The 15,883-nt window shown below is 32.0% G+C and overlaps 2 protein-coding genes across 2 annotated transcripts; one reads left to right on the forward strand and one right to left on the reverse strand.

Annotated features, from left to right (window-relative positions):
* Positions 1-406: 406 nt before the first annotated feature.
* LOC116774788 (GRIP1-associated protein 1-like) lies at positions 407-2,880 on the forward strand. Its single transcript, XM_032667547.2, has 4 exons — positions 407-614; positions 964-1,116; positions 1,658-1,867; positions 2,514-2,880. Exons 1-4 carry the CDS (start codon positions 528-530, stop codon positions 2,751-2,753), a joined length of 690 nt encoding a protein of 229 aa, XP_032523438.1. The 5' UTR covers positions 407-527; the 3' UTR covers positions 2,754-2,880.
* A 5,407-nt stretch (positions 2,881-8,287) lies between these two features.
* Positions 8,288-15,851, reverse strand: LOC116774753 (zinc finger protein 391-like). Its single transcript, XM_061524106.1, has 12 exons — positions 15,641-15,851; positions 15,287-15,458; positions 14,825-15,019; positions 14,382-14,513; positions 13,630-13,706; positions 12,993-13,186; positions 12,111-12,206; positions 11,563-11,697; positions 10,891-11,001; positions 10,462-10,664; positions 9,605-9,696; positions 8,288-8,461 (listed from the first exon to the last, which is right to left on the reverse strand). The coding sequence occupies exons 1-12, from the start codon at positions 15,758-15,760 to the stop codon at positions 8,390-8,392; spliced, it is 1,599 nt and encodes a 532-aa protein (XP_061380090.1). The 5' UTR covers positions 15,761-15,851; the 3' UTR covers positions 8,288-8,389.
* Between the last annotated feature and the right edge of the window lie 32 nt (positions 15,852-15,883).

Here is a 15,883-nt window from a genome sequence, read left to right on the forward strand (position 1 = left end):
CGATACAAACGTTTATGTTGTAATTATTTGATTGGATTACCGGTTAATGATTGATGTGCTTTATTATTAAAACATCGTTTGGCTGTATATTTTAAACGTTGCATCTGTATCTGAAAAAAAAAATATCAAATTCAAATAGCGAATATTATAGTAATTTTTTCTGCACCGTCAAATAACACGCGCTTATGTGTCAATGAAAAATCATTGAATTAAATTTGATTTAGAGTAAAGATTGATATTTAATTTTTCCATAACTAATATAGATTATAAGAAAATAAAAAATACATCATGCAATCAGATGCTTGAAGCTTATATCTCGTGTACATATAGGATCTCCGTAATTCATATTTTAAAGACACCGAAACTGTCATAACAAAAAAAATTATTATTAAAATTAAAAAGCATATCAACTGTCATTCTAATTCTAAATAGTCCTGTCAATGTGACAGGTGGCCGTTTTAAAAATTTTATATACAAAAATGTCCATACAAATAAGTCCGTGTTAGTTAATATGTGTCGCGACAATTATGAATGCTACTGCCGCGGCTGGAGTGGGATTGGCTTTGATTGTGCTAGCCTTGCTTCTTATTAGATGGAAGTACAGAAGTAGTAAGGTAACAAACAGGACACAGCTAAGCGATAGTGTTTTCTATTAGATAGTATGAAGCTACTATATAAAATATGGCAGATCAAGTCACTTACCCCAACTGGCAATCACAAAAAGCTCCCATAAATTAACTCACGAAATTCTTAATCTATTAAAACGCAAACGGAACTATGTCAAACAAAATGGCACTAAAATTAAACACTCAGAAGAGTGACATTTGAGACACTTGAGTGACATTCAAGCACACGGTTTATTGGATACAGCCAGACATTACACATCAAATAATATTTATCCGAAACAGTCTTAAACTGTTTATTTCAAACAGTTATATAAACTCTAGTTTATTTCACTCGAAGGTGCCATCTCCAAGCAGTCCTCCATGTACAGTTCCCGTGCAGCTTGTTCACAAGCTGTGCCCTCATCGCAATGTAGTGCAGCGGTACCAGGTGGAACAGAAGGATAGCCTGGACGACCATCTGGACGTGCTCACGAGGAAACTCGCCGAAAAGGTAGCCTTAAAACAAAGAGATGAATTATAATGAGATCTAAGACTTTCGCGAATATTCATTGAAATAAACTTAATATTTTCTCTCTCTCTCTCTCTCTTTCTCTTCTTCTACTTCGGTCACGTTGCAACAAGCGCGATCCACGAAACGTCGTGAGTATGTTAAAAATAATTATAAAAGCTTAGTAAATGCAATAAATATTAGTTTTATTTCAAAGAAATGAATTTTCTTTCATTAGTCACTTGTTATTATTTATAATTCCAACAATAAAAATATAGTACCAATTTTAATTTCTAAAACTAACAATGTCCCTTAATAAGCATGGACTAGGAATGTAAATTACAAATAGAAGTTAATAGAAACGAAACTAATATTTTCTGATTACTACGCGTTAATCTATTATATAAAAACTACATACTCCCGACGCGACGTTTCGGTTACTTAACAGCAACCGTGATCGCGGGCAGACGAGACGTGAATTAGATCTCATTAATAGAAACGAAGTATTCATTATAGAAAATAAGTTATTCAATATCCGATCTAGGAGGGCCGGCTCCGGTTATCCAAATCTAAAATCCGAGAGACCCAGAACGAGATCGAAAATCTCCACGCCATAGATCAGGACGTGCGAGTCAGGTACAGAGAGATCATGGAGTCGCTGCGAGGCGATCTGCTGGCTAACGAGAAGGAGTGCAAGAAACTGCAGGAACAGATAGAGTGGGTCTCCAGGAAGCGGGCGGAGTTGCGGGATGAGGTGAGCATGAGCGGGAATATCGAGCACATTCGCCACAAGTTTGCAAAGTCACAGAAAATTTGGTGCGATAGCCTTTCATACATTACATACATTAACTTAATGAATGAACGTCAATCGCTTCGTGTATAGTGTCGGTGTGAACTATGCTTAAGATTTATGTTTACCAAGGGTTTAGAGATGTTGTCCTGTTGCTACACTGTCGGTTTTAGCTTGCCGGATATTCGTACGGGCGCTGCTTTCGAATGCTTCCAGCTTACACCCTGGACTTATAGCACTGATATTACAATGCACGGATAGAGGAGGAGCTTGTGAGGGCTTGCTTTTATGGCGGAAGTTGTTTTTTTATAGATCCAAAGGAACATCGACTTAGTGCCTGGTTGGTTAGATTTTAAAGTTTAAAAGAATGACAGGACCTAGTTAAAAATATGGCCAGTTACACATGTATAAGTTTATTATTCAATAGCAAATTTCTATGCAATTCATATATTTTCATCCAAAGTTCGAAGTTAAAATTGAGTATCTCTAAGAGATACCGTTGGATACTTGATATCTAAAGTTTTAAAAGCTACGTAGTACATGCACTTTTGATGAATAATGATAGCTTCCGACTATAATACGAACGGCTGATCAATCGATGCGTAAACAGGTGCGTCTGGGACAGAAGCTGTACGGAGAAGCTGCTGCGGAATTAGCCAGCAATTTAGCGGAAATACAGAAAGGGCGCTCCGCTGACGTCAAGGTCACCGACAAGCCCCTGGAGCACTCGTCAACGTCCCTCCGCCGGCGGAAGGAGCCCACACTGCCCAGGGCCTCGCCCGTCAGCTCGCTGGCCATTAAAACGTCGCCGCGCCTCTCACACGAGTCCCTCGCTATGAGACACAATTAATACTTTCATTCTATTTATACACTTGTGTGTGACATTGTATTTTTTTTTTTTTACTTTATATCATATATTTTTTATGCTTTTTTATTTTTGATATGTTTCTATACGAATATACTTTTTACAATATTTATTATGGTGGACTTTTAATCAAATTATAGTTTTTGATTATCTGAATTTAGTAGATATTCACGAAGTACGAATATTTTCTTGTTTTGTAAGTTAGGCTGAGGTTTGGTTAGGATTTAACTTACTAAGAACTAGAAGGCAAATGTACGGGAAAGCTTTGGAAACGAGCTTCTAGCTATGTTTCTTAATTATTATTTTTTATATAAAATAAGTGTTCCTTAAACATTTTGTTTTGTTTATCTTTTGCGTATCTTTGTTAACAATTTACTATAATATCGATAGGATATCCTGTAACTAGCCAGTTATCTCCATACTTCCGGAATATTTAATTCTAAATGGCCGTGATTAGCTATGGAGGTATACACAATATCGTTTCCAACGATTGATAAAAAAACCTATAAATACAATATATCCTTGATATTCAATAATAGCATATTAACGAAATCAATAACTTAAGTCTAAATGACTTATTAATAGAACTTGCCTGGTGCGATATATCAATTATACTAGTAACAAAGAGTATAAAGAAGGCCGACGTTAATATCAGTAACGTATCCCAAGTACGAAACAAAACCACCGCCGTCCCAACCCCATTTATATCCCTCGTTAATTCGGAGGGTTAAAATCCCCGAAAAAGTGAGCACTTGCCTTGTTTACAAGGTTTTAGATTTTAATTTAGATTGGGGTCACCATATGTTTGTCGGCGAAATGACGTAAACGTCATCAGAGTGCGCGGGAATTGGGTTCTTTTTGGTAGAGCGTTAGGACGCCGGGTGTTTTACGAGGGGCCGCTGTATCCATTAAAATCGCATTCGTATGTGATCACCTAATACAATATCATCAAGTCCACGCCGGGGGTGGGCTGTGAATAAATGCCTTTCAATGATTTGCGTCACATTTTCATAATTCTGTAATTGTTATCTGTATCTCGTTATATAATGCGACTCGCTCAACTTAATTACCTATGTCTGTGACACGCAAACTGACAAAGTATTTTTAAAAAGACATTGACAGTTCTTGACATTGACATTACGTTTTTTTAAACACAAAAAATAAATAAAAAGGAAGATAGAATATAATATATTTAATTAAATATATAAAAAAAATAATTAAACAAACAAAGCTAGCTCATTAATTAGTTCCACATTGTAGACATCTGTGCTTCTGTCTGTATGTTTGTGTTCTTACGCACATTTGTTTCGCCGGAGGGAGATGAGTATAATTGAGTCGGTAAACATTCAAGTTTGTCAACAGGACGTCAAATTGATTGCTAATGGGATATTTTCTAGCCACTTCGTCCGCCGAAAGCCGTCTATTGTTGCGGCATTGCTTATTTGATTTGGTTTTATTAATTTGATTGTTAGTTTTTAATTGCATGAAGAAGTAATAAAACATGATGCTTCCTATCAATAATTTAGTCAAGAAGTTATAACGTAATTTTTTTTTTATTATCTAACTTTACTACAATATAATTAATTAAATTAAAATAAATATCTGTTTGTTTGTTTTTTTTAATTTATTTCCAGATAGGGATAAAAAAAATATAATAACATTATATATAAGAATACAGAAAGATCTCAGAACTTATACTCCGATATATTTTATCTATCATTTCCCAATTAAGCGCTCTGTCCAACATGTTGTGAGTTGAATTAATCTGTGTAGAATAATTTTCCATGACATCTTTTTTTATGTCAAATGTAGTTTATGGTTCCTTTATCGTAATTTCCTTTGAGTCTATGGTTAATGTCAAATCAAAGAAATGCAAACATATAATTCTTTATAGTTATGTACATAACATGAAAAATAGATTTCAATTGTTATTTAATAAGCTTAGCCTTAACACTTTGAAATTATTTAAAACGTTGCGGTGACGATGAATGTGGAGTTATTAAAGTTTTAGGATAAAGACAAAAAAATTATAAGCAAATCTCTGGTGTCAGCTAGTTTTGATGCACCCTGTATATCATTCACCTGAAGGTGAGTAAATTTTCATTCATAAATCTTTGCATACTATAATATCAACGTAGGTTATTGAGTGAGTGACGGTAAACGCTTCGCGTGTAGTGTTGTGCCAGCTTATACTAAACTTAGGAAGTTACTATACAATGCTCGCCAGTAATAAATAACTAGCGTAAAGGATAAACAAGATAATCTAACCTTTTTTTAGTAGACGCGAAAATTATTATCAAAAGTTTTATAATATGCGTATTATTATTATCAGGAATATTTGAAAAAAAAATATAGAAAATTAAAAAATAATGTGTTATAAATATAACCTTCGAATAGTGGACATAAACTTATCACTAGTTTAAAACATGTCAATACAAGCTACAGATAAATATCAACACAATCACAATGTGACAAATATTCTAGTTTATAGCATTCCTTATATAAATCCCCTCAGATGTCCACAACATACGATATCAATGAAAGACCTCGATGATTATTTTGTTTAACATTACTTTGAAAACTAATTTTAATGACGCATTTATTGGATACGAGTTATATTTTCACTCCTTCACATCGTGTAATTGGTTTGTCACCGTAGTTTCTCATAAACTCGTGTGTTTTGATGTAAATTATAATTTATCATTAATCTGTGACACGCTCGTGTGTCCGCGACTTATTTTATGCTTCGCTTGATCTTTCCACCCCACATTAGAGGGTAAGCTCCTGGTTTTAGATGAGGTTGAAGCGTCAGGATGCAGAAAATCGATTTAATTATTATAATATTTATGTAAAGTTATAATAATTGAGGATTTATTTGGAATTAAACAAGAATAATGTTTAAAAACCGTGGGATAAAGATCAATGATACATAATATTATATATATATATATATGTATATATATCACTACTTTTAATAATGGGATCTACTTTGCGAGTATTAATTTAAATGAAACTAATATTTTTGGGATTACTACGCGTATTATTATTAAAAAAAATTATATTAATATTGATTAATCAGAAAAGGTATATCATATATATAATAAAATTAAATTTTTATTTTGCAAAATTTGTAACTGTCGTAAGCAGATACTTATGTGTGTATAGAAAGACAGAGATTTTAATTATAATAGTTATCAAATTTATAATCAAAAATATTATATATCTAAGGTTTATTGAAATGACAGTATATAAAAAATATATCTTGTTAAAACGAAAATTTAACAAGATAAAAATATATTAATTTAGTATCGAGGGTAAGATATTATAATTATGTAATTGTAGCCTGAACATTGGAATAGAGACAACTATATTTCGCAAATGAGTGGCGCCATCTCTTAGATCTTTTTATAATTACTACAAATAAAACGATACAAAGAGTTTAATTAGAGAAAATTACTGTCGAGTTACGTGAATTATTTTAAAATTTATATTAACAAATAGTGTAAGAATAATCTTTTTATTATCTATAAACATTAATGAAAAATGATTTTAAACATTCTTAGCCTTAAAAACTGGACGCTGTAAATAAAATCTATAGATTATAAAACTCGGAAATAACTGATCTGAAACCTTTTAAAAAGGGTCTAAAAGGGTTTTCCTTAATAAGGCATAAAAATTCAATGAACTTAGTCCGATAATTTTTAACAAGCTACTAATTGTAAAACGCTTTTTCTTAGAATACTGATGTAGGTACTCACTTTCAAACATTGGAAACAAATTTGATAATTGAAACCTTAATATATAGATATGAAAATTATTAATAAAAAATTAAAGCCTTGAAAAATGCTTTATACATAATCTTTACGGGAATATAAATGTTATTTAAATCGTATCCTTTGCAAAAACATATCCGTCAAAGAAAAAGATAAAATAGGATAGATATAAATAGCTTCATCCATATCTTTTAAACTCTGTTCAATCTGACGTTACGAAAGCGTGAATATTAATAATTTAATAAATAAGATATATACAGTAATAATACAAAAACAACAAATTGAAGATTTTTATTTCCGTACTTGAAATAGAAAGCAAGCAAATTTATTATCGTGTAACACAGAATTGAAGAGCGCGAAGCAAGTTGTAAATAAAATAAAAATGTAAATGATGTCCCCCCAGCTCGCTCGCCCGAATGTGCGGCCGGCTTCTGGTCTCAGGACTTCTCAAAATATTGACGTTAACTTTAAAAGAACCTCCCGTAATTATAATTTACAGTAAAACATTATATATCACGTGTAAACTATGTACAAGGATATGTTATCTGACGTATATATCTGATATTCATTATATATATAAGTCACTCCTTGTTATACATCTATTAAAGTGAGGCAAATTATCAGAAGGCTGAAAATGAAATTGTGTCGTCTAGAAAATTCTATGTTAATTAAAAAATAATATATGTATTTTCAATTTAATTTTGAGAACCACATAAATATTTTTCCCCGCTCGTAATAAGCGCATTAAGGGTGGAAAAATTTAAACTCGTCGCGTCCGGAAAGTTTTCACGTTTTCTTTTTACATTAAGAACAAAATGGAAAAAAAAAGTACCTACTTAGAAGGGTGGCAGCTTTTAATATCGCTCAAATACAACATCATGATGAAACGCTCACTATTTTCATACAGTTAAGGTACATTTTCGAATGCCGTATGTATTTAGCTCTGAAAAACATGTTTGCAAGTTTTAATAAAAACACGTTGTGTATGTGCTTAGCGATTTTAAAAAACTGGGAAAGTCGCGGGGGAGTTTTTATACCTTCGTATATGTTATTTCGGTTTCCTCATTAATTCACATAAATAAAGCTGTTAAAAACTACGACTAGTTTCACGTGAGCCGTCAGGGAATAATTAAATTACCGGAATTATATGGCGTGTCCGAGTAAACTAAAAATATATTTATTCCTATTAATTAAACAATGATATATATAATATTTAAGAAATGTAACTGACTCTAAACAATTCGTTGGTCTGAATCCAGTTTAGGTCCGCTTTAAATTAAGGAATTTTTTTTTTTTCTTGGACTACTAATTGAAACGAAATCGAATAGAGAATCTGCATTTGTGAGCATTGTTCTTTTTTTAAGACGGTAATCTAAAAATACAATACTTGTAGTGTAGAAATAGTTCAACATATAATGGCCATAACATATATCTATTGAAATAAAAAAGTAAAACTAAAAGAGAATATATGCTTTATAATTTGAAATTGATTCAACAAAAGACTAAAACGAACTGTCCACACGTCTGTCACAGACTATCTCGAGAAACGTGATAATTGAATTGTCACAGACTACATTATTGTTACTATAACAAACACTAAAAAAATTGAAAAGTAATCTCGTATAACAAAAATATTTTTATTGATGTTTATACTTTATATACATTTATTTACACTACGGAACCTTCCAAGCTCGTTCCGACTCGCACCTGACCAGATATAATCTCATATAAAATAAAACTCCTTGCTCTAATACCATGATATTTATTTCCATAATAGACGAAACGCACGATGATACATTGATTATACACACTAAGGTACACTTATATTATATAATATTATTTTATAAATCAATTGTCGTATTTATCTTTACTGTCTTCATCGTCGTCTTCCTCTATAGCGAAGTCAGTTTCTAACACCACCTGGGAAATAATTATATATATTTAGGGAACACACGCTTAAATCGAACAATACCTAAAAAAAAGACTCCGGAACGCACCCGAAGTGACATTTGCGTCTTAACTTTTGCGCGGGAAAGTAGTTGTCAATTCGTTGTCAAATGTCAAGTAGTTGTCAATGTGGCGGGATTTGTGAGTGTTTGTAAATTAAATTTAAGTTATTAAAGTTGTTTTGGTTTAAGTTAAAATTCTTTAAGTTTGTTCCAGTTAAGGTTTGACATGTTATTAAGTATTAGACTTAGACTTAAATGACAATTATATTTTTTCGAATGCTTTATCATCTGAATCCTATACATATATACTAGGTACCAGCCCCGGCTTCGCACGGGCTCTTTACGAAAAATATAAAATAGCCTAATAAATTTTAAGAATTATTATTAAGCTTATATTATGATAACTTTCAAACGGTACGCCCGATTTAAATGATTTAAAAAGTAATTTACAGATACGGATGTAGGCTCGAAAACAAAGTAATTTATTTTGATAAGACTTAGTACCGTATTTATGTAAATAGCTTTCCAATAAACGCTTTAGGAATGCCAATTTTTAAAAGTTGTAAAATGGATATAGCATGTTATCCTTAACGGATAGACATATGCCACCGCGGACTTTTCTGTAGGCCTATATAAGATACGCAATTCCACCATATATTATTGTGTTATATCTCAAAGACTTTAGGCAGCGTTTTTTTTAAATGTTTTCCCGACATCTTCAACAAATATCATTAATGTACACTCAAGTAAATACAAAACCTTAACAAATTATTAACAAAAGCCTTCCTCGAGAATCCGCTATTGAGTGGTGATAACTGTTTGATAATCGGTGAGGTAGTTTTTCAGTTTATGGAGAACAGACAGACAGACGCGGCGAGGGACTTTGTTTTATATTATGTATCGATTCATACATAATCTTAAAAACTCGTTAATTGCTGTCTAAATTTGTCTGACTTGTGACTTGACTGCGACAAATGACTCGACTTTGTCAATTCAATAGATAAGAACTCTAAAATTACTTAAATAAAGAATTATTTTTGACTATTTATTGAAAGGCTCTCGTTTTTTTTTTCACTAATCCATGGTTTCGTGTATAGTGACGTCATCAACCAACCCCCTGCATGTTGGCCACGGCCTGGTGCGTCTCCCTCTCCTCGCTATCCTCGTGTTCCTCGACAACTTGTAATTGAGTTTCTTCTCCGCCGTCTATGAAAAAAAAAATAATTATACATTATGAGATATAATATGAATATTTAAGTATATTAATGTAATATTGGTTTTATATTTTAATTAGTATTCAGCATTTATCATTTATCCCTATATAGCTCCTTATTAATAAAATTGAGTCAACGTACGATAGCTTAGTTCTCTTGTTACTGGAACGAGACATCCCCCAGGTGACAGGTTCGAAGTCTTCTCGTAGTTTTTATTATTTCATACTTAATATGAGCTCAACTTTATATTAATAATAAATAATTGGGGTTTTAAAATATATATATAGATTCATGTCTTTAAAAACTTTATTATTAATAATATTCATATTTAATGCAACAAACTTTTAAAAATTAATTTATTAGAAACAAAAATTAATTAAATAAAAAAATCTCGTGACTATAAGTTCATCATTGGTCACTATAGTTGTGACGTCATAATGCTACAGCTATTTATAACAGTATAGTCACAATAACAGTACATACGCTGTATTTGTTACTTCTCTATCAACGGCAGTGAGTGAAAACTAACATTATGACGTCACACGCGCTCGGGAATGTTCGGGAGCTCTCGGCGTGACTTCGGTAGCGGATTCAAAACAAATTTTAATTAAATAAAATATGTAATAAATATATTGTTTTTCTTTCCATTTATCAAAATTTTTTTTTTCAAAAAACCCCTTTAAGCCGAGTACATAAAGCCTCACATTTCTTTATATGGACTTATAAAATATTATTGTAACATATAATGATCCCAAACCTTCGTTAGTCTGTATGAGTTGGAGTGTCCCGTCCACAAACTGTCCTGTGAGTACTCCGGACAGGTTGGTAACATTCAACTGCTGCCTGATCTTCCTCGCCTCCTGTTCCAACTGCTGTTGGATGTACAGCTCCTTGTGATGAACCTTATTGTGGTACTTCAGGTGATGCGCCTTTGTGAACTTCTTGTTGCACGGAGTGCAACTGAAAGTTATGAACATATGTAAATATTGTTTACTTGGTATAGTTGTAATTATTAATTCTGAATCTTATTTGAGTAAATAAATTATTACTATACTTTTTAATGAATTGCTAATTTTAAGTTATATGAGAATTTTTATGCTCTTGTTAATTTATCACAATAAATAACCTCGGATTCTGACCCGCGACGCTGCTTCGCTGCGGGATGGTGTGTTATATAAATACTCACGAATATTTCTTCTCGCCCGTGTGTGTCAGCATGTGGTTGGCTAGCACATATGAATATGTAAACGCTTTGCCGCACAACGAACACTGATATGGACGAAGACCCATGTGTAATCTGTTGATAATATATTTTATTATGTTGTATCATATCATATCATATCATATCATATCATATCATATCATATCATATCATATATATATATATATATACTATAACATATACTTCTAGATATACGAAATTTACGATAAGTTATTCGGCTGTCACAGTTAATGGTTAGATTTCTATGGAATTCTGAAAAAATAGTTTTTCTTGATTATAAAAATTATTCAGATATTTGCAATTGAAACAAAAATTTTGATTGTTTTAAGAATAAAAAAATTATAAGCACATGTTATTCAATGATACTTTTTCCCTCCAACATGCAACGCTTTGTTATCAGACGGTGCGGACAAAGCGGACCTACAATTATATATTCACATTCGAAATGTATTGAAAAAATCAATTGCTTTGACATTAATCAAACGATTCTCTATTTCAGCTAGTACTCATACATAGATATGGAAATGTTAATATAAATTATTAGCAAAAAAATCACGTTCCAACGTGTCGGCCATGATAAGGAAATTTTCCATAATGATTACACCATTTTAATAATTGATTATTTATATATAATACCGTTCGTGTTTCTGCCGGCTGCCGAAGTCGCCGAATCTTCTGTCGCACACCCTGCACTTGTACGGCCTCACGCCGGTGTGCCGCATCATGTGCCGACGCAGTTCCATGTTCAGGACACACGCGTAGCCGCACACACTGACACACAACATGTATATGTACATTGGAACAAATATAAATGTCTATGTTTGTGAGAAAACTTTAGTACGTATACACTATACATGTTACATAGAACAAGTACCCGACGCTCTCAGACCTTATTTATTTTCTGATGGACAAAATATATAATATTATAGGATTAGTATGTGCGTGCGTGCGTGCGTGCGTGCGTGTGTATATATATATAGTTAAGAAACGTGGCTTGGTTTGAGAATATATCTTAGTTTTGCCACAGTTAATGTCTATTTCGAATGTAGGTAGTTTTATAAAAATAGCTTAGACAATAGAAATTGTTTCTGTGAAATCTTTGTGATGATTATTGTGTACAGGAAGGATGTCATGATGTTTTTAGTGACTTAAAATTAATTTTCTATTTTAGGAAATATATTTACCTGCACACGAACGGTTTTATGCCCAAATGACGGCGTATATGAGCTTGCAGGGACGCATTCGAAGTGAACGAGGCCCCGCAAGTTTCACAAACATGTCTGCGAATAAACAGATACTGTAATATAAATATAATATCAAATTAAAAGGAAAAAGACATATACTAATAACGTTTAAAGCAAAAACAAACCTTAAATGAATTAAGGACTATATTCATTGTCAATATTACAATCTAATTTTAAACTAATATTAAGTGTTGTCATTTAAAATAGTAAATTTTCTAACACGTAAATGTAGACACTATTGATAAAGCAATCAGTGTGCATACTGCTTTACTCTTTCAGAATAAATCCTATGGTTGTTTTTTAAGATTTTAACTCAGTAATTTTCATGCAAGATACATTTACATTAAATATCAGTCCAAGATCCGAGTGCCCCAGACCTTACTTATTTTCTAACAGACAAAACCTGTATAAAACGTTAGTATTATTTTATAGTAAACATTTACATATCTGCTGGCTTAGAACGACAGCCAATTCTGAAGTTCCAGGCGCTATAGGTAAGTACAATTTTTATTTCATTTACTGTACTCACTAATACTAAAATATTATATATGTTTTGTCCGTCAGAAAATAAATAAAGTCTGGGACCCTGAGGATCTTGCCCTATATATCTAATAGATAAAAAATATATATTTATAGTGTTTGTTTATGACAAACTTTATTAACATTACTTATAAGACACAATCGATTGCCCATATTCCTCTTCACTGTCTCATGTATACCCCCCCCCCCCCCTTAGAAACGTTAAACGTTAAACGCAACCTTGTTGGAAGTTGCATGAGAAGTTTCACTTCAATAATACATGTATATAATATATGTACTAACGTTTTCTCATAGACATATTTCTTTTTGGGCTGTTGTCGTTTCTTCTTTGGCTTGGGGTTCAGTATATGTTCAGGTATGGGCTCCGAGAAGGCCATGATGGTTTCCTTGAGGAGCACGTCCTCGTCATCGTCCTTCGGCTTAGGCTGTTCCTGGATAGACTTCCGCGGACGGCCACGTTTCTTTGGTACAGGTATCTGTTAATTACACTAAACATATTAATAACATCACTATACTACAATATTTCAATTATTTTACACTATAACCAATGTCCATTATTTTTTAGACTATGTATATATAATGATTGCTGAAATGTATGTAAGTAAAATAATTATAAGGACATTAATGAAAAAACTATTGAAAAATAGCTTATATGTATAAATAATTTAGTAGTACATATCTAAAAATTTCCACTCAGATATAAAGACTTCTAATATTTTTTGGTCACGCAACCAGACTGAAAGATAACCAATTATATATCTTATAAGTAATTTGTATAAGGACAAATGAACAAAAACACTTTAATACTAAAAATGTAGTATTATCAAAATAAAGCAATTGCCATTTCAATTTAGTTAAGAGTTGCCAGTACTAAATAATTTAATAAAGTGTCGCCAATACTAATCAATAACTAGCTCACCTCCTCTTTGATATCATGATCAGAATCAGGGTCCTCACCGACTGGCACAAAGTCCGGATCATCACCACCGTCTAGTTCTTAATATGAAAAAAAAAAATTTTTTTATCATCATAACTATCTATAGCTATATTCTTAACAAGAAAACAATTTTAATTGTTGAAAAGCACTTTAAAATTTTCTTATAATTTTTCATTTATTACTGTAAAGGGGAGTTGATACTAAATTTTATAATATGATATATAAAATTCTTTCTTTGGCAGTGAAGTTAATATGAAGAATAACAGAATAGTCAAGGACAAGGCATTAAAAATATGTGTATGAGACCAACAAAATGTCATATAAATTGACATACACACTTGTTTTGTTCATAACTAATTTTGCCTGTGACTTTGTCTTACTTTATTATAATATCAGTATAAATCTATGTAATGAGATCTAAGATTTTCGCGAGTATTCATTTAAATGAAACTAGTATTATTCGGATTTACTACGCGAATTTTATTATTTAAAAACTACTTAATCCCGACGTTTAGATGATAAATAACAAGGACCAACTAACAGACATTCACACCTCGTCTGCCCGTGATCACGGTTGCTGCAAAGTAACCGAAACGTCGGGATTATGTAGTTTTTAAATAATAAAATCCACGTAGTAAATCCGAATAATACTAGTTTCATTTATATAAATCTATGTATCTCATCTGCACAAACAGCTATTAGTATATTTTATAAAATTATTCTATTTTTTATACCTTCAGTTTCTAAAGCTTCTTCCTCTTCCGGCTCCTGTTTGAGGTCTAAGGACCCCGATGCCAATAAAGTTGTTAAAGCTTCCGGTTCTTTCAAGTCTGGTTTTGGTTTCTTCCTCTGATATGGTGATACATCTGGGGAAATTCTACTCTTGAATAATTGTTTGAAACTAACCTTTTTTTGGGCACTATATAATTAATGATATTACAAAACATAAATTAATTATTAAACAAAAGTATATATCTGAAATATCCATTTAAATAAGTAAATATTTTGGGACATCTTAATAAAATATTATATTTTAACTTTTTGAGACAAAAAAATTACACACTTAATTCAAATATTGTACTTTAAAACAAATTACAGCAAAGTTTCTTTTTAAATGACCATTATAAAAAGTAAATCATTAAAATAAAAGGGTTTTAATGTAGGTTTTTTAATTTACCAATCTGCCCCTGTTCATTAGGATATTTCCGTGGCCGACCTCTCTTCCTCCGACCCGGTGCTTTAGTAACAACGGCACTATTAGGAGTCTTAATGATCCTCGTCCATTGAACCTGTGGGTCATGCTCCACTGGCAACTCATATTGTAAAAGCATACCATTTTCTTGCTTGATTGTTATTGTTTCTGTTTCAGTACCTGAAATTTATTAATGTATTTTTCAATGTTATAATTTATAGCTTTGATCTTTATCAAGTGTTATTAGGGAGTGTCTTAGTATTCATGATGACGTATGATAGCAGAATTTTATAAAAAAGATTGTAATAAAAAAAATGAGTTAGAAAACACGTACAATTTATGCATTTATAATATAAATTAAATTCATTATATTTTGAATTCGATTAGTTTTATCTTGTACTTGCGCAGGACTATTGACGGGCATGTTATTTATGTTCTGAATTTCACCTTCGTCTGGTTTGTTTGCTGAAACTGCAGCCGATGTTTTTAAAAATTCTTCGAGACACTCTTTTAATGTTTCATTCGATGAGAGACATTGTTGTTTGAATTGGCAGGCGTAGGTTAAACGATCCACGCAATTCAGGCATATTAGTGTCGGCAATGTATCATTTTTAGTTACCTACATCACAAAATAAAGCATTTTATAATCACACAAATTTTTCGAATATCAAGATTTTCTGGGATGACAGCAAAAAATCACAAATCACAAAATTTCTACAAATAAAACAATATAGCAACATTATTGTATGAAAAAATTATAGGGTGGCCATCGCAACCATTTGCAGTAGTTATTTTTCGTACCTCCACGCCGCAACAGTAGGTATATTTATCACCGAGTTGTTCATTATTTTCATCCCAATCGAAAAGGGAAACCATATCTCCAGTTTCTAAGCATACACGGCACGTTAATTGCCAATCCATTTTTCACATAAAAATCGTACCAGTATTGGGGAAATAAGTTCATAACTCAACAAAATTAACCATTTAGTATAGCCGGAAGCTAGAGAAAAAACGATACGTCAAGTGTTATTACCAACGTGACAG

Source organism: Danaus plexippus, chromosome 23 (assembly GCF_018135715.1).
Source record: "Danaus plexippus chromosome 23, MEX_DaPlex, whole genome shotgun sequence".
NCBI classification, from domain to species: domain Eukaryota; kingdom Metazoa; phylum Arthropoda; class Insecta; order Lepidoptera; family Nymphalidae; genus Danaus; species Danaus plexippus.